At 38.0% G+C, this 22745-nt stretch overlaps 1 protein-coding gene and 1 pseudogene across 1 annotated transcript; one reads left to right on the plus strand and one right to left on the minus strand.

Annotated features, from left to right (window-relative positions):
- Window positions 1-9264: 9264 nt before the first annotated feature.
- LOC137709720 (major strawberry allergen Fra a 1.05-like) lies at window positions 9265-9867 on the plus strand (annotated as a pseudogene).
- A 2731-nt stretch (window positions 9868-12598) lies between these two features.
- On the minus strand, window positions 12599-14416 carry LOC148696299 (uncharacterized). The gene has a single exon (XM_088696209.1). The coding sequence runs from the start codon at window positions 14208-14210 to the stop codon at window positions 12864-12866; it is 1347 nt and encodes a 448-aa protein (XP_088552335.1). The 5' UTR covers window positions 14211-14416; the 3' UTR covers window positions 12599-12863.
- Between the last annotated feature and the right edge of the window lie 8329 nt (window positions 14417-22745).

A 22745-nucleotide genomic window follows, 5' to 3' on the forward strand; every position in this document is an offset into this window, starting at 1 on the left:
TAGCTGATCACATTACGGATGCTCAAAAGGGATGTCCCCCTAATGAGTAGAGGGAATATTATTTCGTATTACGAAGATCGCTAGTTGGTCACATACAAGATGCTCAGCCGGCGATTGCCAGCAGCAGTTGATCACATCAAGGATGCTTAATCTGCAATCCTTCTTCGTGGGCAGCCGTTCAAAGGATGAACTGCATTGCATGCCTCCTCCATCTCTACAGCTCGGGTTTCTGCTGATCAAGCCAAAGGCCTAAAATCCTTCAATCTAGCTAAGCCTTGAAAAAGACCATTGTGGCTACTTCTAGGGATGCCGTCATAGACCATTGTGCTTTAGTTACACCAAGGTAGCCTGACTCACCCACATTTGGATATTCGGAGTGCGTAGTTTACCCTCTCCCAAGGGGAGAACATAGTTGGTCCCTAAGGGGCGCAATTCCTGCGGTAGGTCCTTGATTGGGTGTGATTTCCAATGAGAGAAAGAGTAGACAATTGTTGTAGATACATAATCAAGCCAAGTGAAGAATAACTTCACACATTTTTATTGAAAAATGAAAGGAAGAATATCGAACTTAGATGAAAGGTAGAAATTGCGTGACAACTGGATAGTACTCAGCTTGTGAGGTAGTGCTTGTCGAGTTACTTGAGTATTCGAGCCTTATTTCGTTTGAACGGAGCTCAGGGAGAAGTGGGAGGTTATGTGTATTTCACTACTTGTCGATCTCTTTGTCGTTCATGGTGGTGATGGTGTAGCTACCCTTTCTGCCTGCTTTGCTGACCTTGTACAGACCTTCCCATATAAGATTCATCTTTTTAGAGCCTTCTCTTTGGGCAGCAATGAATGCTTTTCTTAGGACTAGACCTGTAGGCTGAAACTGCTAAATCTATGCCCTTTTGTTATAGCTGGAGAGAAATTGCTGCTGGTAGGTTGTAATGTAGATGATAACCTTCTCACGTTCCTCATTTGTTATATCCAGATTTGTGGCCATTCCATTTTTGTTCTACTCCAAAATTGGTAGTATAGTGATGATGCTTAGCACGATGACATTGGGAGGGATGATTTCTTCTAAACCAAATGCCAATGAGAAAGCAGTTTCACCAGTTGTTCATCGGTTGGTTGTACGATATGCCCATATGACTCTGGGAAGTTCGTCTGGCCACCTTCCTTATTTGTTTGTTAAGGGTTTCTTGAGGCAGTCCAGGATCTTGTTGGATGTCTCTGCCTGTCCGTTGCCTTGGGATATTTAGGCGTGGACCTGTGTTGCTTGATGCCATATTTCTGGAAGAACTTCGCCAAATCTTTACCAACGTATTACGGGCCGCTGTTGGTGACGATAAATTGTAGGATGCCAAATCGGCAAATGATGTTCCTCCATATAAAGTGCTCTATGTCTAATTAAGTAGTGGTGGTCATGGGCTTGGCTTCTATCCACTTGGTGAAATAGTTGGTAGCCACAATCATCATGCCCTTGATCCCAGTAACGGACGTCATGGGCCCTACTAGGTCAATTGCCCATGGCATGAATGGCCATGGGCTTGTATGAGGGTGGAGCTTTTTGGTAGATAGTGTGGGTATATGCTTGAAACGTTGGCAGTTGTAGTACTTTTGAATAAATTCCTTAGCGTCTTGATGCACGGTAGGCCATTATTAGTAGTTGTTGAATACCTTATGTGCTAAGGGTCGGCCTCCTGAGTGGTTTCCATAAACGTCTTCGTGGATTGAGCTTAAAACTTTCAAATCATCGGGAGACGCTAGGCAGCGTAGATATGGGCCTGAAAATGATATTCAGACGAGAATGTCTTTCCACATATAGTAGTGTACCGCCTTTATTTGGAGCTTCATAGCTTCCAATCTTTCTGCATGGAGTGTTCTATTGACTAGGTAGTCGATGATGGGATCTTGCCGTCTTGGGGTTGTATTAACTTGTAACACCTTAACTACTAGTTTTTCTTCTATGCCAGGGTGTCTGCGTGAGCGTTGTCTGCCTATGGCACTTGTGTGAGGGTGTAAGTCTGAAACACCTCAAGCTACTTTTATACCTTTTCGAGGTATAATGCCATCATTGGATACTCCCTGGTAGTTTGGCTTGTGATAAGCTAAGAATCGCAATGGATTGCAAGCTTCTTAATTGCCAGAACTTGTGCCATTCAAAGGCCTGCCAATTGGCCACGTACTCTGCTTCGTTGTTTGAGGCCTTAAAGCCTAGAGTGATTGCCTCCTCGAGCATTGAGTCTGGAGTGATGAGAACCAAGCTTGCTCTAGAACCCTTGTAATTGGATGAACCGTAGGTGTGCAGGTGCCAAAAGTCTTTGTCAAAAAGGGTTTATGCGGCCAGGGCATTCTTGGCTGCTTCAGGGACTCTTTTAGGCTATGTTGTTGCATCTTTAGGCTGGGAGTGAACTCTGCTATGAAGTATGCCAATGCCTGAGTTTTTATCATCGTACGGGGTTGGTAAACCAAGCCGTATTGGCCGAGTTCCAACGCCTACTTTATCACTCGTTTAGAAGTGTCTGTAGCATGTAGGATAAATCTTAGAGGATTCTGAGTCATGACAATGACCGTATGCGCTTGAAAGTATGGTATGAGTTTCCGAGCTGCAACAATTAGCGCTAAAATTAGCTTTTCAATCTTCAAGTATCTTGTTTTCGCATCGAGGAGAGCTTTAGAAGTGTAGAATGCTAGCAGTTGGGCCGCCAACTCTTCTCGTATGAGGGCAGAGCTTACTGCTATGTCTAAGATTGCCAAGTAGATGTATAATTCCTCGACTGCTTCCAGATTGGATAGTGGCGGAGGGGATGTAAAATATGTCGTCAAGTCTTGAAATGTTTTCTCACACTCGTTGTCTCATTTGTCTCTTTGCGTATTTTTGATGGCCTTGATAAAGGGCTTGCATCGATTAGTTGAGTGCAAGAGGAAACTGTTGAGCGTGGCTGAGCTCAGTCGTGTGCCGATTCTAGCCATCTTTTCCGGTTTCTCGGGATCAAGAATGATGCATTTGGCGTCCTCTTCTGGATTCCATCGTTTTTCTTCTGTCGGCGTGCCTTCTTGAATGCCATCATCTTAATCTGCCTGATGTGGCTGCTATTAAGTAGCATGTTTGTCCTTTTAAACTTTAGTAGCTTTTACAGGGGTGAAAGACTTCTTCTTTGACTCTTTCATCATTTGCACTGTGCATCACCAGGATGCGACCTGGTCGGACTTGATCTCTTCAACTCCTCCTTTCGGGATACGGAATCGGATTTTCTGGTACTTAATAGAGGTTACGGTGCCCAGTTTCACTAGCCAAGGCCTTCCCAAAATCCTGTTATAGGGAGATAGGTCGATGATAATAATGAACGTCTGCTTTGAGATTATTGGTGATGTTCTTACATCGAGTGTTATGCTACCAATAGCAGTTGAGGTGTATCTGGTGAATACCTTTGCTCAATGTATTATCATGGTTTCCAAGGCCATCTTCTGAGAGATGGATAGTTGAAGTAGATTTACTGTGCTGCTATTGTCCATCATCATTCTGTCGACTATAGCTTATGCCAGTTGAACAGATAGTACCAGGGCATTTTCGTGTGGGAAGTCAACTCCCTCAGCATCCTGCTCGGTGAAACAAACAATGGGTCCAAGTTTGGCATCGATTGCCTGAACCTGGGAGATTGTTATAACCTGCTGGATCTTGATCTTGTTGGAGTTGTTTATGGCCTCCAAGTGTTTAGACTCGGTGAAGATGTAGTTGAGTCTAATGGTTTTTACATGCAGCTTCTCATCTGTGTGTTCCTCCTAGGATGTGCAACTGGCTTGTCCAGGTATATGTTGCATTTACCCTCATTCACCAGCTTCTCTAGGTAGTCCCTCTAGGTACAACAGTTGTTGGTCATGTGACTAAGACCTCAGTGGAATGCACGATACTTGGTGTGATCTAGCTTGGAGATGTCTCATTTGAGTTGTCCTTGCAGCTTGAACCAAGGTTCACTCTTGAGGTTGCGGAGGATTTAGTTGATTAGGATTGAGAACTTGGTATAGCTTTTGGCGGCCTAACCTTCTCTTGTTGAGGATCGATCTCTGCGCTTGGCCCCCTGCTTTCTTCGGTCGTTGGACTACTACTTGTCCACCTTATTATGAGTTGTCTCGGACTCATTCTGAAGCTACTCAGGTGCCTTTTTTGCTCGTCCGGCCTCATCCCAAAACCCATGATTATCCACTAGAGCGAATGACTTTGCCAGAGTCAGGTTTTATTTCATAATCAATTCTCCAAACATGAGATGATATGCAGGGAGTCTATTTTGGAAAGCTATGTTGGCGATCGAGTCATTGTAGCCGACTATCTTCGCCTTATCTGCTTTCAACCTCTTTACATAGTCACAGATCGACTTCTTTGGATTCTTCTTGATGTTGAAGAAATGATCAGACTTCTTCTTGATGGAACCAATTCTGTGGCTCACCTTACAAAGTAGTGGCAAATATCTTGCACGTTGAAGCGTTGTTGGCTCTGTAGAGGTTCATCGCATTATGGTAGTGCTTCAAGTGCCTTTCCGAGTTTATCTCCTTTAAATAGGGTTAAATGCAGGGTATTTAACTTACTTGGGGGCTTCGTCTGCTCGATCTCGTCTGTGAAAGGTGATCTGCCATTGTGTACCATGTCCCTGCGAAATGTTCTCGTCTGTGGTCTCGATGCACTGGACTCCACGTAATCGTTCAACTAGGACCTCTTTACTTCTTCCTGAATTTTCCTTTACCAGGGCAGTGGTGCTTTTGGCTGCCTCCGGTCATGACCTGTTAGTCTCAACTGCTCTTCCCTATACTCAGCTCGTCTATGTCACGACTGCGATGCATGTGGTACATTCCTAAAAGGTGAGCAAATTACTTGCAGGCTGCTGGTTGAAATTGAGCCAAACTGAGTGATTGCTTCTTTCCGTCCGTCATGTTGCTTGCTCCGATGTGAGGTGTATAATGCTCATTGCGAGACTAGGCATGAATGTATGCTTGTTTAGGGGCCTAACCAATAGTGCGTGTGAACGCTCTTCCATGCACTAAGACGAGAGTATACGCTATCTCGAGGGCCTCAACGAGAGTGTACACTATTAGAACGTTCAATTCATGGCTAGTCGAGGGGTTGCTTGTCGAGACGCTGTTGGAGAGAAACGTCATCACCTGCCCTAGTCCTCCTTTGGGACACCTCGTGTAGGGCATGCTGCATCTCAGTACGCTGCAAGAGATGATTTAACAAGGCAGTCTGCTGTGTGAGTGCACTTGTCAGTTAGGACCTGTTGGAATAGGTGTTGTTTGCCATTTGGAATAGAAGAGCTGGGACAATAAACATCTGCTTAAGTAGTGGAAGTGTAATTAACTCGGGGTGCAAAGGTTGAGCCATGATGGGTCAGATTTGTAGTAAGGTGGGATGAAAATACCCTTGGTTCAACCGTTAGCCTCGGAATCTGGGTCTGGGGTGGTTAAACTGGTTTAGGACCATGCTGGACCATTTGGAGGGCTACATCAGTAGGTCGGGCGCATGGGCGTTAGGTTGCCTCAATTTGTCCTACTTGGCCTCGAGCTGAAGGTGTATTGGACTCGAGCTACGCTGCATCTTGTGTCGCGGTTGGCGCTGCTTGGGCTGCCTCGGTCTCGGCAGTTAGTGTCCAAGTGAAGGTAATAAGCGCCAAGGGCCGCTGGCGAGGGCGAGCAGCTGCTTGAGCCTGTTTATGTTGGCTGCTTGCTCTATGGGCCTCTTACCTTACGGTTTCTTTGTGTTGAGTGGAAGCTACCCAGTAGGTTACTACAGCGGTAACTACCACTGCTAGCATGTTGAGTGGAAGCTACCCAGTAGGTTACTACAGCGGTAACTACCACTGCTAGCATGGCCATGGTACCTCATGGTGGCAAAGGTACGGTCCTTATTGTGGTGAGCCTCAAGGAGCGACGGTGTGGAGCCACGTCGCAATCTTCATCGGTTGGTCCATGTCCTTCAACGCAGGGGATCCCATTGGTTATAGTTTCTAAATTCCCTGCAATCGTAGTCGTGGATTTATGAACAAAGGAAGTTGAAAACGAGAGTCTTCTTCAAGTCTTCAGATCAGAGCTCTCAATGAAAACACCAATTTGGGGATGCAAATTTCCGCCTTTCTTTGATTGACGAATCTGCACCTGCAAAATAATAACACCTAAGATTAAGGCCAAAAGACTCATGCACTTACGATGAATGAGGGGGGCTTTGGTCGAAGAACCTCCGACGCCAAAGTTAGAATTCTTGAAAGAATGTGTTTAGAAGTTTGCGGGTAGCAAAAGCCTCCTGAATTTTAGAGATAAATGAAGTATTTATAGGAGAAAATGAGGAAGTGGGCCGGCCCTCTAGGGTTTAGGGGTGGCCAGCCCTAGGGTGGATTATGGGTGGAATATTCAAAGATATTTGTGTAAACAAATATCTTGGAGTAATTAGGTAAATATCCTAAATAAATGGAATTAGGATAACTTACTTGAAATAGGTCTTCTTTGATTAGAAATGTATTTATGATAAAAATAAGGGATTATTCTATCATAAATACCTTGGACTTTTCCTACGGGAAAGGGTGCCTTGAGCAGTCGTTGATCTCTGCTTGCTCTACCTCAGCTGCGTGTGGTGAATGAGGTTGCTCCATGCTCATTTAATAGGGACAGTCTTGTCTTTCTTAGGAAATAATCCACATATCAGCTCCATGATTTTTGGGATTATTTTTGGCTCCACAGAGGGGATCAAACCTCACAATGTTCCTTGACGGAATACTCAAGTCCAAGGGTGGTGAAATTTTCTATTAAATATTAAAGGTCCAACAGATTCAATGGCGTATACTATATATGATGATCCATTACAATATGTATTTTGATGGAAGTATGGTGGTAAAAAGGCTTGTCCATATGACTCGGTACACCCTGTCGATTTCCAGCAGCCCGGGGTTCTTAGTATTTTATAAATTTGAGAGCGCAAACAGTTGACTGAATGTGATCATCATAGTATTTCTCTACATTCCAATGTTCGTACACCATTCTTATCACGACTTGATTTATTTCTGAGGTCATTTTTGCGTATAATAGATCTGCACTCTCACTGGCCATAATAGAAAGAACAAATTATCATTAGGTAATTAGGAACTAGTGAAAAGTGCTATAGAATATATGACTTTTTCTCTATCTTTTGTTGAATGACAGATTTTAAATAACATATCGACAAGAATTTAAAAAATATTGATAATGTCAATAACAAATGGTATCGAGAGATTACTGCAAATATGTAACACATACCTAATTTCTAGACGTGAAACTCAACAATTCAGTGGGCCCAAACCCCCCCCCCCCAGACTTAGCAATTGGGTCATTCTCGCCGCCTCTGCACTTGAGGCGAGATGACGTCATGTCGACTTCATCATTACGTCACATTACAATTTTTTTTTTTTTGAAGATTAGTTGATTTTGACTGAGGCTGTAATTGCCTTAGCTCAATAGCCCAAACAATAATCGCTTTAGTGGGGTGAAGTTGCTCTAAAAAATTTCAGCAATTTTAACTGCTTCTATGGCACGAGGTTGTCGGCATCAGGAACAAGGGCTTTGAACAACTTAATAGAAGCGATGACTGAGGTGAACTTAGTTTCATATGTGAAGAGACCCATGATGTTGGCTATTACGAGCTGAGAAATTAAACTACCCTTCTTGGAGATTCTTACTTAATTAACCTAAAAACATAATAAAATTGAAATATGAAATTTAATGTGCCAATCTATATGTGCAGTAATAACAGTTTATTCAGTTGTATAAAACCAAATTAAGCTCTCCAACATTTTCCCCCTTATTAATAAAAAAAAAACTTCATTTTAGTCCTTGAAAAATATTTTAGAATGAAAAAAAAATATATATCATTTTGAGACAAAGACATTATGTAAGATTAAAAACTAATTTTAGTCGCCTGATCCAATGTCCATGTCATCATACATTTAATCACCTGATGTATTAGTTATTTTTATGCTAATTTGCCATTTTCTTCCTAATTTTAATGTTTTAATTACATTTTATCCTAATTTTCATTTTATTTATTATAATATATTTTTGTTAAAGACATTTAGGCAAACTAATATTTTTACATAAATACTCTGATACACTTTGTGTTCTTCATTTAGGTATACTAATTCATTTAATATATTTTGGTATATCCATTTCGGTAAGACATCTAGATATATAAATTTATATAATAAATTTCGATACAGACATTTAGGTGCATTAGTTCATTTTAGGGAACTTTAATGAAGAGCTCCCAGTACTGTTCACTTTAACAAAAAACCACATTTTTACACTAAAAAATCAATCTTCGTACTATTCACTTTACCCTTTATTTTGTTTTTATCGTTAAAACTCAAATTTTTCAAACCTTTTTCATTAGTTTTCCATTCATTTTATTGTATTTTGATACACTTGTGTATTTATATATTCTTCTTATGTGTCACTAATTTCTTTAATGTTTTCTCATTTAGGTACATTTACAAGGATACAACTAGAGGAAGTTAAACAAAATTAATGAGTAAAATTGTGTATATTAATAAATTTAATTAAATTTCAAAAGTTCTTTTTTTTTTTTTTTTTTTTAACAAATGACATTATCTACACTAAGGGTGGGGAAGTGGGGTTAAGCCTCACAATGAGCCAGTAATAATGTGGTTCAAAACTGTTTTTGTCGATAATCGAACCTAAGACCTCTTATTTACAAATGACAAATTTTAATATGTTTTGAGGATGAAAGTTCAAAAACCCCTTTTATTAATTTTGGACTTTCACGACAAACCATTAAAAAAAACATCAAATGAATCCCGTCGGTGGGAATGAATTAAACCCGTGCATGATGGCGTAGGTTTGAATTCCGTCGGTAATTAATCTAACATCTAATTTAACAAAATATATCGTTTGACAAAAAAAAAAAATTAAAAAAAAAAAAAAAAAAAAACATCAAATGAATTGAAAATTCAAATTAAAATGTAAAAAGTTAAAGGCCATCCAGAACCCGACCCCAATAAACATTTTGTCTAGTACAGAGTCTAAAAGCAAGTGTTGAAAATAATTCAACCCGAGTGCTTTCTTTGACAGTTTAGGACATATCTGATAAATTTTAGTACCAACTTGGATAAACTGGTAGACAAACAAGGACGGCCATCGAACCACAGCATCAGACTCTTGGTTGTGATCGATAAATACCACCCTCAGCATTCTTTCCTCTCCAGCATCAGACTTTCCTTTGATCAGTTTCCATATCCAAAGTTCATCATGGGTGTTTTTACATATGAAACCGAGTTCAGCTCTGCCATCCTTGCGCCTAGATTGTTCAAGGCTTTTATCCTCGATGGCGATAACCTCATCCCGAAGATTGCTCCACAAGCAATCAAAAGCGTTGAAATCGTTTAAGGCGATGGAGGTGTTGGAACCATCAAGAAAATTACCTTTGGTGAAGGTTAGCTAGACAACCCTCAATATTCTCTCCCTCTGTTCATATGTTTTATACTTGAATGAACTCAAAGTTATTAATAAGACTTTTTTTTGTGTACTAATTTATGTTTTAATTCATTTGCAGGCAGCCAATACGGGTATGTTAAGCACAGGGTCGATGGGATTGACAAAGACAACTTGACATACAGTTACTCTATGATTGAAGGAGATGTCTTGTCTGACAAGATTGAGAAGATCACTTATGAGACCAAATTGACCGCATCTCCTGATGGAGGATCCATCATCAAAACCACCAGTCACTACCATACCAAGGGTGGTGTTGAGATCAAGGAAGAGCATATTAAGGCTGGCAAAGAGAAGGCTTCCAATCTCTTCAAGCTTCTTGAAGCCTACCTCATGGCCAACCCTAATGCCTACAACTAAATCTGATGTTATGCATATTTGTAATTTGTGTGTTACCTTTGTTGTCTTCTTGACATAAGTTCAAGTTTTTTATGTTTTTGTTTTTCATTCAGTGATGTTTTAGTTGGATAAAAAAACTAAGGGTATTGATTCCTTTGTTTCAATAAAATCACTATAATAATAAAAAGTTTAATGTCCAATACTAACAATACAATGATTGAAGATATAGGGGAACAGATCCCCTTCTGAGCATAGGGGAACAGATCCCCTTCTGAGCTTAGGAGGCTGAGCCTCCTGAGCAAAATATAAGGGCCGTTGGATTTTGATCCAATGGCTACAAATAGGGGGCTCCTTTCAAAGTTATAATAATTGTAGCCGTTGGATCGAAATCCAACGGCCTGTGTGATTTGCTTGGATTTTGATCCAATGGCTACAAACAGGAGGCTCCTTTCAAAGTTATAATAATTGTAGCCGTTGGATTGAAATCCAACGGCCCGTGTGATTTGCTCAGAAGGCTCAGCCTTCTATGCTCGGGAGGGGATCCATTCCCAAGATATAGAACCATAATCTTTATTACACTATCAACGTTGATTATTATACCATGAACATCTTGTTACAAACATAAGTTATTACCTATTATTGTCATTAACTTTGAGCTACCGTTTAATGGATGAGTGGTGCTAATGTCACCCACCAATCTTATTTTCTCACCCCACCTTATATACCCACCTATCACTAAATGTTAAAAAGTAAAAATGCTCTTTTCTCACCCCAACTGATTCTAAAAAACCTTGATGTACCTTTTCTTTAATATGAATCAAATAAAATTAGACAAAAAACTGAAGGAAAACTCAATGAACCCAGCACTCGTCTCCACCTACGCAACGCGTTGACGACAAGCACCACGCTTCTCTCCTAAGTTCCACACCAGACCATGAACGACCGATAATGATGGATTGAAATTCTTACTCTTCTCTCTTGCATCCACACCGATTCTTATCAAGAACAAGCGGACAAAGACAAGGCCTCGTCTTTGTCCTCATGAGATCTCCTTCCTATGGTTGCTCTCTGGTGACTGGGCCATTGAAATCAAGGAGATTGGCACGAAAAGTTCAAAGTCTGGAATAGTGGGCAAGCAATCTGGTGCATGATTGTAATTTTTCTTAGGCGATTTGATATTTTCTTGGTATCATTGAGTGTTCTTTGGTCTCGTTGTCAACAAAAATGGTTGGGTGGGTGTCTGCTAGTGACGTTAAGAATTCTCTTTTATCACTTTCTGTTGAAAAGTCTGATGGCAATGAATGCCCACAGTTCATTAGTAGAATTCTTAGCATGGGCAGAAGTTTTCAATGCCCATGCAAAGTGAAAGTTGAATATGAAAATACATAAAAATTATATTGTCAAAGATGTGTGCTTGGAGTTGCTCTATAAATAGAGCACTTCGTATGCTTTCAATATAGAACAGAGAAAAAGAGATGAGGGAAGAGAAAGAGAGGAAGAGGAGAGGAGAGAATAAATAGAGTTATCTTTGTACTCTTATTATTCAAATTATAATGAAAGCACTACTGCTGCCCGAGGACGTACTCCAGTCACACTGACTGTAGAGGAACCTCGTAAATTTTGTGTCTTGTTTTATTTATTCCACTGTACACACACATCGTCTATTATACAACACGTTATCAGCACGAAAAGCTCTCATGTCAGTGGAAAGCACAACGCCATAAATCCGGTGAAGCACTATCCACCTCTCACCTCCGTCATCTAAAATCTCACAGAATAAAAGGTATGTCCATTTTTCGTCTCTCCCACTGCGCCAGAAGCGCCCCACCGAATTCCGGTGAGAATTGAAATTTACGACCTGAAGTCGTCACGAGATGAGAAAACTCATACTTGACAACTGGTTTCCAGAGATCCAGAAGAATCTCATCAAACTTGGAAACCCAGATCACGTTGTTTTCGACGGATCTTGAGAATTCCCATGAATACTTGGTTGTTTGAGATGGTGATGGCAAGAATGAATCCACACAGGCCTCCCTCTCTTGTGCCTCCGTCAACCCCACTGTCATCTATGTCTCTGTAAGGAGGTTCTTGCTTAACGATGCCATGTTCCCTGGGTCATGCAAGAACAACACTAGTCTCTGAATTGAATTTGGGCAACCTCCATAACTACCCAGCTGGCCTTGTGTTTCGAGACTGGCAGAGACAGAGAAGAAAGAAAAAATAATAATAGAAAAGGGGGATTGATGGAATGGCAAGGCACATGTGAAGAAGAAAAAAAGGGATGTTGACTGCAACCTAAGAAATATATATATATATATATATATATATATATGAACTAACAACAGGCGGCAAAGCCGGCCATAGAATGTAAAATGCGGAAGTAAAATATAAAATAGCAGCAGGAGGCATAGCCGTCCATAGAATTTAAAGTGCAGAAATAAAACATATAAAAACAGAGTAGCATATCAAAATAATGAATTAAACGTAATGATGCAAATATATTTGGAAAATAAGTTTTATTGAAAACTTACTGCAATGCAGATAACAAACAGGTATTGCCTAATGGCAGATGAAACAAGTAAACAAAGAGATGGAGCTCGCAGGCATCCTGAATAATATGTATGTATTACAAGTGTTTGAATAATCTCAGAGAGATATGGTTGAACTGAGTTCTTGAAGTTAAAAACTTATTTCTCTTCTGAAGATGAATCCTTGTTATATAGAGCGAGGAGGTTGAATGAGACGTGGCCAAATGATCCGGGAATCCCGCTGTCTGCTAAAGCTGGGTGAAAGAATAGTGAAGATGCTTTGATTCTTTTACAAAAGTTAAATGAATAGTGACCTTTTTGTTTTTCACTATTGTGAATAGTGACCTTTTTGTTTTCACTATTGTGAATAGTGACCTTTTTGTTTTTCACTATTGAAGAATAATTCTTTGTCTTTTGCGGAAGAGATGAAAACAGCTACTGCTGATGATGCTGCTGGGCTGACACAATCACATGGGCAAATATTGCTCTTCAGATATCAAATGGGTCCTGGGCATCTTGAAAATCTGCTTGATCAGCCCATTTGGCGGGAAGCTGAGACGAGGCATCAGAATTATCTGAATCTGAGTCTGAACCTTTTTTCTTTTGCAGCAATGCTGCTTCCGCCATTAGCAGCTGAGCCATATCCAGTAGTTGGGTAGTTTTTTCTTTCTTTGAACTGGAGGACTTGGCTGACTTGGAAATTCCTTTGAGAGAGGAAGATGGACTAATGTCTGATAAGGACTGAACTGGTTCCTGAGCTTTTGGTAATTCAAGAAAGTGCTGATTTTCTGGCAAAGCCTGTGAGGACGAAGTTGAAGCTTTGATTGGCAGTGCCTGAGAAGATGCCTGGGGAAATTCCACTTTTACAAGATCAATAATTTTTTGGTGGTTGAATTTATCCCACCATTTTACCCATCGGGTTCTGTAAAGACCACTAGTGTCCATTTCAAAGTTCCATTTGAGAATCCATGGGATCTTGTACTTGGCCATGAGCAGTGAAAAAATAGTAACTCTGTTGTCGAAACGACTTCTGTCAAAACTGGGCTGGAAGTTGTTTGTGAGAACATGACGAAGGTCATCTGGAATGATAGAAGAGCTTGGGCCATGGGAAGCCCACCAATCTGGAAACCATGCAGGAAACCGCAATCTGAAATTTTTATCAAAGGTTATGAACCATGAATGACTAAAGTCTTCTGTCTGGTGGAGAAAAATGTTGGTCCATGCTTGGATATAATCATAGTAATTGTAATGATTGTTTGGGATGAGAACATGCTGAGTATGAAGGGGTTTTGTGTGATAAAGGGGAATTCCCCATTCGAGTTCGGTAAGGAATTTTCCAATATGGAGAGAATGGTACAATATTTTGCTTTGATGAGTGGTGCTGTAAATGGGCTTAATAGCAATGCTTTCTGTCTCAGAGAGAATGGCCTGGTAGTATTTGAGGCTTTTGTATGATTCTGTTGGGAGATAGTGAAAATTTGGAGGAAGGAGTAATTTAGCAATGCGTTCTGGAGGTTGGTTTTTGTCAATATGAAGAGGAATGCTAAAAAGCTTTTCAGAATGAGGGTTTTGGACATATGGTGATGTTTTAGCATAGCTAGGTGTTTTTGGTTGTGAGGGAGCTGGAGAACGAACTGATGAGTAAGGATCATAAGGGGTGGCTAAGGCCGTTTGGTAATTTGGTCGGATATTTCCTACTGTTGATCCTAAGGGAGTAAATCTGTTTGTAATGGCGAGGGCCGATGAAGAGTCGGGAATAGACTCTTGTTTTACTGGTGCTGGGGTTTGGGTAAGGGTGGCTGGGAGCCTTCGTTGCTGAGTAGGATTAGTACCCATTCTTCCCCTGCAAAAATTCTCTGGTTAGAAAATCTGGGATGCAATTCTGGCTGCCTTTAATGTATTCAATATCAAAATCAAAAATACTTAATATGGCTTGCCAGCGTGCAAAAATCTGTTTTGATGCAATATTTTGAACATCTTTTTGTAAAACATGTTTTGCAGATTTGCAATCAACACGAACTAAAAATTTTTGATTTAATAAATCATCTTGGAATTTGCTAATACATAATACAATAGATAAAATCTCTTTTTTAATAGTACTATAATTAGCTTGAGCAGAATTCCAAACTCCTGAATGGAAACGAACAATTTGTTCAGGAGCTTCGGAAGAAATTTTTTGTTTTAGGATACCTCCATAACCGATTTCAGATGCGTCGGTTTCGACTATTTTGAGAGAACCGGGAGTTGGAATGCCAAGGCAAGGCAAAGTCTTGACATGATTTTTGATCTGTTTGACAATGGAAGTATGATTTTGTGACCATGATGGAGGATTTTCCTTGAGACGATCAAACAAGGGCTTACATTGTTGACGCAGATGAGGATAAAATTCTGAAACATAATTGAGGGATCCAAGGAATCTTTGAAGCTGGGTTTTATCAATAATTTGATCTGGAAATTTATCAGCAAACTGGATGACTCGATCAATTGGTTGGATGGTAGACCTGTAAATATGGTAACCTAAAAATCTAACTTTGGTTTGAAATAACTTAATCTTAGATGCCGATACAACTAACCCATTGGACCTAATGATCCTAACAAATGCATGCAAATGCTTCCAATGCTCTTCTATTGATTTTGAGAAAATTAATACATCATCAATATAAACAATTGAAAAATGGCTGTATTGATTAAAAATTTCATTCATGATATTTTGAAATTCACTTGGTGCATTTTTCAAGCCGAAAGGCATTACATTCCACTCGTAATGTCCGAAAGGAGTTACAAAAGCAGTTTTGTATTTATCAGATTCATGAATTTGAATTTGCCAAAAGCCTGATTTCATATCAAATTTAGAAAAAACAGTTGCCTGAGAAAGTCTCTTTATCAAGTCTCTTTTGTTAGGAATTGGATATCGGATCCATTCTAAAACATCATTCAATGGTTTGTAGTTAATAACCAGTCGTGGAGCACCGCGTTCTAATTCTGCGTTTTTCTGGACATAAAAAGCAGGGCATGACCATGGAGATTTGCTTTTACGGATAATTCCTTTTTCTAAAAGTTGATTAATTTCAGTTTTACAAAACTCTAAAACTTCTTGATTCATTTGAATTGGTCGTGCTTTTGTGGGGATTTTTGACTCAATAAAATCTTTAACATAAGGTAGTTTAACAATATGTTGTTTTCTGTGCCAAAAAGCATTTGGAAGATCGGAACAAATTTCTTTAGTAAGCTTATCGGAAAACTGGCGAATAGAATCTAATAAAGATTTGTTTGTTAATTGTTCTTCAATTCTTTTGTGAAGAATTTCTTCTTGTAAAAAAGCAATTTGTTGGGATTTTGCAGTAATCTGGTTGAGGGTTTTCGAAACATTATCTTTTTGAAGTTGTTTTAACTTTTTAAGATCTGTTTCCATGCAAAATTCAAAAGTAATTTTTTGGCCAAAAACCTTGGTAGAAATACAGTTATGATGAACTTTGAAAGGATAAATTAATGCAATGAAAGGGAGTCCCAAAATAACTGGATCAGAAATATTTTTGATTAAAACAAATGGAGTTTTAAAACAAATATTTTGTTGACAAACATGGGCTTTGGGAATTTCATATTTTAATTTCATCGGGGATTGATTTGCAGCGCTAAGTGTTTCCGTAGACTTGTGAAAATATTTAGTAGGTATTAATCCTTCTTGAATGCAATTTAAATCTGCACCTGAATCAATTAAAGCGATGGTTTCTAAATGAAAATCTTCGATTACTATCGTAACTTTAGAATACCATTTTCGAATTCTTATTTTATCTAAAAGACTTAAAACAAGTTCTTTTGAAGAAGAAGATTTGGCTGAGTGAGCGTCGGAATCGGAATTTGAGGAAGAACCATTTTGTTCTTGGACGAGTTCTTGCATACGTACTCTACTGAGTTGTGAACGAATTTCGGTATTTTCGGATTTTAAAAACTTAATTTCCGATTTGACTTGATTAACTTCTTTTTGCAGATCTTTGAGGGTGATCTCCTTTTTGTGTTTATTAAAACGTTCCAAAGTGGTACTGAGAGAAATCTTTTGAGAAGAAATTTGACTAGTGCCAGGTTCATGAGAAGAAATCAAATTTTTGAGTTTTTTCAAATAAAAAGATTTTAAGTCAGGGTCATCGACTTTACTAATTAATTCCATTAAAAACTCTTCTTGTTCTTCTTGCTTATTAAGCACTGAAATTTTGTTACAACAAGTGTCCGTGCATCCAAACTTAATGTTTGGCGAGGAGACATCGCTAGAACTGCTAGAGTCGGAGACGGAAAAATCGGGATTTTTGTCAGATTGACTAGAGTCGGTATTTCTAATTTCTAAAGCCTGGATAAGTTGAACCTTCTCTTCTTCAGAGATTTTTAGTTGGTTAATAACCTTTTTAACCTTGCATTCATTTGCATAATGACCAAATTTACCACACTTGTAACACTTTCCCTTTTTATTTTGAAAATCCTTTTTAGACTTTCGAAAAGGTTTTTTGTTTGAAGATGGTTTTTCATAAAATTTATTTGTCTGAAAAGGTTTGTTGGAAGATCTTTTGTTTTTATAAAATCTGGATTGATGTTTAGAAAACTTGCTGGTTTGTTGGGCTTTTTTCTTTTTACTCGAAGGAGCGATTGGAGGTAAACCATATTGTTCACAAAATGTTCCAAGTTCGTATTTAGCAATAGATTTATCTTTATGAACTTGTTTTGAAATCTTCATGTCGATACACATTTTCAATCCTTCCTTTTGAATAACATTAACTATGTTACCATAAGTAAGGGTATGATAAGGTATGACACCTTCTTCATTTACTAAAACATTTCGAATTTTGTGAGCAAAAAGATTTGGTAAACCATTGATAAATTTTTCTTTCCAAAAAGGTTGATTACTATCTTCCCGAAGCATAACTCTGGATATGAAAACATCTTTATACCATCTGAAATCACTTAAGGTTGGACACCTTAAATTACTCAGTTGGTCGTGAATACGCGTAGTAACGTTGCTGGGTGTTCCTATAAAGTGTTCTATAATCGTATAAAGTAAAGTATTTACTCCGTCGGGTATTCCCTGTCCTATCGTTTCGTCAAAAATGGGAAATCCTTCCTCATCTTTTTTGACCGCAAAGCGTATTTCATCTCTGGACTGAGAAGTTAAGTGCTTCTCCCACCAAGAATGAAGCATCCCGGTGAAACCAGTGACGAGAAGATCAACGATTTGTGTTTGTGTAAAATTGTGATTTGAAATGTAGCTATTAGCAACCATGGACATGTGTTGAAGTTTGTTCAAAAGTTCTTGTTCGGACAAGCCATCTATGTTCCAGAACAAATCAAAGCGCATCGCAAAAACGGTCATAACTATCTTCACATTGGTTTAGTTCAAATCGCTGTTAAACCTTTAACACGAAAAGGTCTTAATACGTCTATTCTTTTATGTCTTCGTGACGCCCGATTTACTGATTTTAACGACAGTATTCTTGGAATGATTGAATCAAGTCTTTATAACGGACCTATCCATTTTGATTGTTTTCCCGATCTCACAATAAGTCTTTCAGATCCACATGTTTTAAAAGCTCTTACTCTTAATATCAAAACCTCCGGGTACCAAGTCCTGGAAGGAACACAACCTTTGGCACTTATTTTTAGGGTTTATTACAAAGTCACTGGCACAAACATGAATTTTCAAGCTTTGAACAAAAGTCCTCGCGACCACACTCTTTTAATCCAAACAACCCAAGAAAACGCAAACATTAGAGTACCAAGAACCATTAGGTGGTCAGACATCAGTCTCCCCTCAGATTGGTGTTTAATTAATGAAAGTAAGCCGGTTTCCGTCCAAAACAGCCTCGTTAATCTTGACAACATTGAACAATATTTTGATGGCACAGTTAAAATCAATTTTGATCGTCCAGCAAGAAAATCTTGTGAATCAGTTTTGTCGCACAAATCTTTTACTCCTAGCAGACAGTCTTTTTCTGGATCCACGTCAACCGATAGACTGGGTCGAGATCAAGATTTGATCAAATCTTTAGTAAACAAAAAGTTAAAAGAGCAGGAAGCTGCACAACAAGATCTAGTCAATGATTTACTCAAATTAAAGTCTGTCGACACCTCTTCACAAGTTGCACATCCTGTTTATCATCCTCCAAACCAAGAAGAACCCACTTCTCCAACTCCTTCTGATTTTGAAACAACATCGGTGAATCACCAATTACTTGTTTTAAATAAACCACATAAAATCCGATGGAGGAAGCTTAAAGCTGACATCGCTTCTGAGGAGAACATCCCCAGAAGAAATATTTTTAGAAAAAAGTATTGTGATGAAGAAAAGCTAGCCATATATGCCGAATGGAAAGTTTTTGTAGAACAATACCAATTTGAAATATCTTTCTTTGATTTTATTGAAAAACATTTTGAAACAAAAAATAAAGTTACGGTTGTTACCAAAGAAAATTGGGTTAAGGAAGACAAAACTTTGATTTCTTCCAGTCATCCTCCCAAAGAAACTATTTTGATTTCCACTGGTAATACCAACATCCCCGCAACCCCTTTTAAAATTCCAAAAGAAGATTCTGGTTTTAAACCTGTCATTGAACAGAATAATTTTACAAACCAAAGTCTTCATACCATTGGAAAACAGTTAGACAAGATTGAAACCAAAATCGACAAATTGTCTCAACCAAAATCTTCTCCAAAAGAAAAACCTTTAGTAAATTTTACTGATACTGCTTCAAGTTCCACTGCTTTAAAATCTATGACTACTTTACAAAAAATTGATCATATGCTCACTGAGCTCAAAAAAGAGAAAGTTGTTAATGTTTTGCAAAACAATGATGTTTCTGTCGAAGAAGAAAATACTTCTGATTCTTCTCAGGACACGGAAACTAGTTCTGCTATCCAAAATATTGAAAATATTTTTCAAAACATTGATCTTCAACCAACTTTTGATTTAAAACGTATTCGTACTCATCCGGTCAACCCTACTTCTCTCACAAAAAACTGGTATCCCAGGCCAACTCCTCCTGACCTTCAATTTGAAGAACGAAATATTCAAAATCAATTTTCAGTTTCAGCCGACAAACTTTATGAGTGGAACATAGATGGCTTGTCCGAACAAGAACTTTTGAACAAACTTCAACACATGTCCATGGTTGCTAATAGCTACATTTCAAATCACAATTTTACACAAACACAAATCGTTGATCTTCTCGTCACTGGTTTCACCGGGATGCTTCATTCTTGGTGGGAGAAGCACTTAACTTCTCAGTCCAGAGATGAAATACGCTTTGCGGTCAAAAAAGATGAGGAAGGATTTCCCATTTTTGACGAAACGATAGGACAGGGAATACCCGACGGAGTAAATACTTTACTTTATACGATTATAGAACACTTTATAGGAACACCCAGCAACGTTACTACGCGTATTCACGACCAACTGAGTAATTTAAGGTGTCCAACCTTAAGTGATTTCAGATGGTATAAAGATGTTTTCATATCCAGAGTTATGCTTCGGGAAGATAGTAATCAACCTTTTTGGAAAGAAAAATTTATCAATGGTTTACCAAATCTTTTTGCTCACAAAATTCGAAATGTTTTAGTAAATGAAGAAGGTGTCATACCTTATCATACCCTTACTTATGGTAACATAGTTAATGTTATTCAAAAGGAAGGATTGAAAATGTGTATCGACATGAAGATTTCAAAACAAGTTCATAAAGATAAATCTATTGCTAAATACGAACTTGGAACATTTTGTGAACAATATGGTTTACCTCCAATCGCTCCTTCGAGTAAAAAGAAAAAAGCCCAACAAACCAGCAAGTTTTCTAAACATCAATCCAGATTTTATAAAAACAAAAGATCTTCCAACAAACCTTTTCAGACAAATAAATTTTATGAAAAACCATCTTCAAACAAAAAACCTTTTCGAAAGTCTAAAAAGGATTTTCAAAATAAAAAGGGAAAGTGTTACAAGTGTGGTAAATTTGGTCATTATGCAAATGAATGCAAGGTTAAAAAGGTTATTAACCAACTAAAAATCTCTGAAGAAGAGAAGGTTCAACTTATCCAGGCTTTAGAAATTAGAAATACCGACTCTAGTCAATCTGACAAAAATCCCGATTTTTCCGTCTCCGACTCTAGCAGTTCTAGCGATGTCTCCTCGCCAAACATTAAGTTTGGATGCACGGACACTTGTTGTAACAAAATTTCAGTGCTTAATAAGCAAGAAGAACAAGAAGAGTTTTTAATGGAATTAATTAGTAAAGTCGATGACCCTGACTTAAAATCTTTTTATTTGAAAAAACTCAAAAATTTGATTTCTTCTCATGAACCTGGCACTAGTCAAATTTCTTCTCAAAAGATTTCTCTCAGTACCACTTTGGAACGTTTTAATAAACACAAAAAGGAGATCACCCTCAAAGATCTGCAAAAAGAAGTTAATCAAGTCAAATCGGAAATTAAGTTTTTAAAATCCGAAAATACCGAAATTCGTTCACAACTCAGTAGAGTACGTACGCAAGAACTCGTCCAAGAACAAAATGGTTCTTCCTCAAATTCCGATTCCGACGCTCACTCAGCCAAATCTTCTTCTTCAAAAGAACTTGTTTTAAGTCTTTTAGATAAAATAAGAATTCGAAAATGGTATTCTAAAGTTACGATAGTAATCGAAGATTTTCATTTAGAAACCATCGCTTTAATTGATTCAGGTGCAGATTTAAATTGCATTCAAGAAGGATTAATACCTACTAAATATTTTCACAAGTCTACGGAAACACTTAGCGCTGCAAATCAATCCCCGATGAAATTAAAATATGAAATTCCCAAAGCCCATGTTTGTCAACAAAATATTTGTTTTAAAACTCCATTTGTTTTAATCAAAAATATTTCTGATCCAGTTATTTTGGGACTCCCTTTCATTGCATTAATTTATCCTTTCAAAGTTCATCATAACTGTATTTCTACCAAGGTTTTTGGCCAAAAAATTACTTTTGAATTTTGCATGGAAACAGATCTTAAAAAGTTAAAACAACTTCAAAAAGATAATGTTTCGAAAACCCTCAACCAGATTACTGCAAAATCCCAACAAATTGCTTTTTTACAAGAAGAAATTCTTCACAAAAGAATTGAAGAACAATTAACAAACAAATCTTTATTAGATTCTATTCGCCAGTTTTCCGATAAGCTTACTAAAGAAATTTGTTCCGATCTTCCAAATGCTTTTTGGCACAGAAAACAACATATTGTTAAACTACCTTATGTTAAAGATTTTATTGAGTCAAAAATCCCCACAAAAGCACGACCAATTCAAATGAATCAAGAAGTTTTAGAGTTTTGTAAAACTGAAATTAATCAACTTTTAGAAAAAGGAATTATCCGTAAAAGCAAATCTCCATGGTCATGCCCTGCTTTTTATGTCCAGAAAAACGCAGAATTAGAACGCGGTGCTCCACGACTGGTTATTAACTACAAACCATTGAATGATGTTTTAGAATGGATCCGATATCCAATTCCTAACAAAAGAGACTTGATAAAGAGACTTTCTCAGGCAACTGTTTTTTCTAAATTTGATATGAAATCAGGCTTTTGGCAAATTCAAATTCATGAATCTGATAAATACAAAACTGCTTTTGTAACTCCTTTCGGACATTACGAGTGGAATGTAATGCCTTTCGGCTTGAAAAATGCACCAAGTGAATTTCAAAATATCATGAATGAAATTTTTAATCAATACAGCCATTTTTCAATTGTTTATATTGATGATGTATTAATTTTCTCAAAATCAATAGAAGAGCATTGGAAGCATTTGCATGCATTTGTTAGGATCATTAGGTCCAATGGGTTAGTTGTATCGGCATCTAAGATTAAGTTATTTCAAACCAAAGTTAGATTTTTAGGTTACCATATTTACAGGTCTACCATCCAACCAATTGATCGAGTCATCCAGTTTGCTGATAAATTTCCAGATCAAATTATTGATAAAACCCAGCTTCAAAGATTCCTTGGATCCCTCAATTATGTTTCAGAATTTTATCCTCATCTGCGTCAACAATGTAAGCCCTTGTTTGATCGTCTCAAGGAAAATCCTCCATCATGGTCACAAAATCATACTTCCATTGTCAAACAGATCAAAAATCATGTCAAGACTTTGCCTTGCCTTGGCATTCCAACTCCCGGTTCTCTCAAAATAGTCGAAACCGACGCATCTGAAATCGGTTATGGAGGTATCCTAAAACAAAAAATTTCTTCCGAAGCTCCTGAACAAATTGTTCGTTTCCATTCAGGAGTTTGGAATTCTGCTCAAGCTAATTATAGTACTATTAAAAAAGAGATTTTATCTATTGTATTATGTATTAGCAAATTCCAAGATGA

Source organism: Pyrus communis, chromosome 6, assembly GCF_041283825.1.
Source record: "Pyrus communis isolate YQ-2024b chromosome 6, ASM4128382v1, whole genome shotgun sequence".
NCBI classification, from domain to species: domain Eukaryota; kingdom Viridiplantae; phylum Streptophyta; class Magnoliopsida; order Rosales; family Rosaceae; genus Pyrus; species Pyrus communis.

What these genes read in the sequence shown, in the direction of transcription:
- LOC148696299 (XM_088696209.1), bottom strand. Translation starts at nt 14,210, where the DNA reads ATGGGTACTAATCCTACTCAGCAACGAAGGCTCCCAGCCACCCTTACC.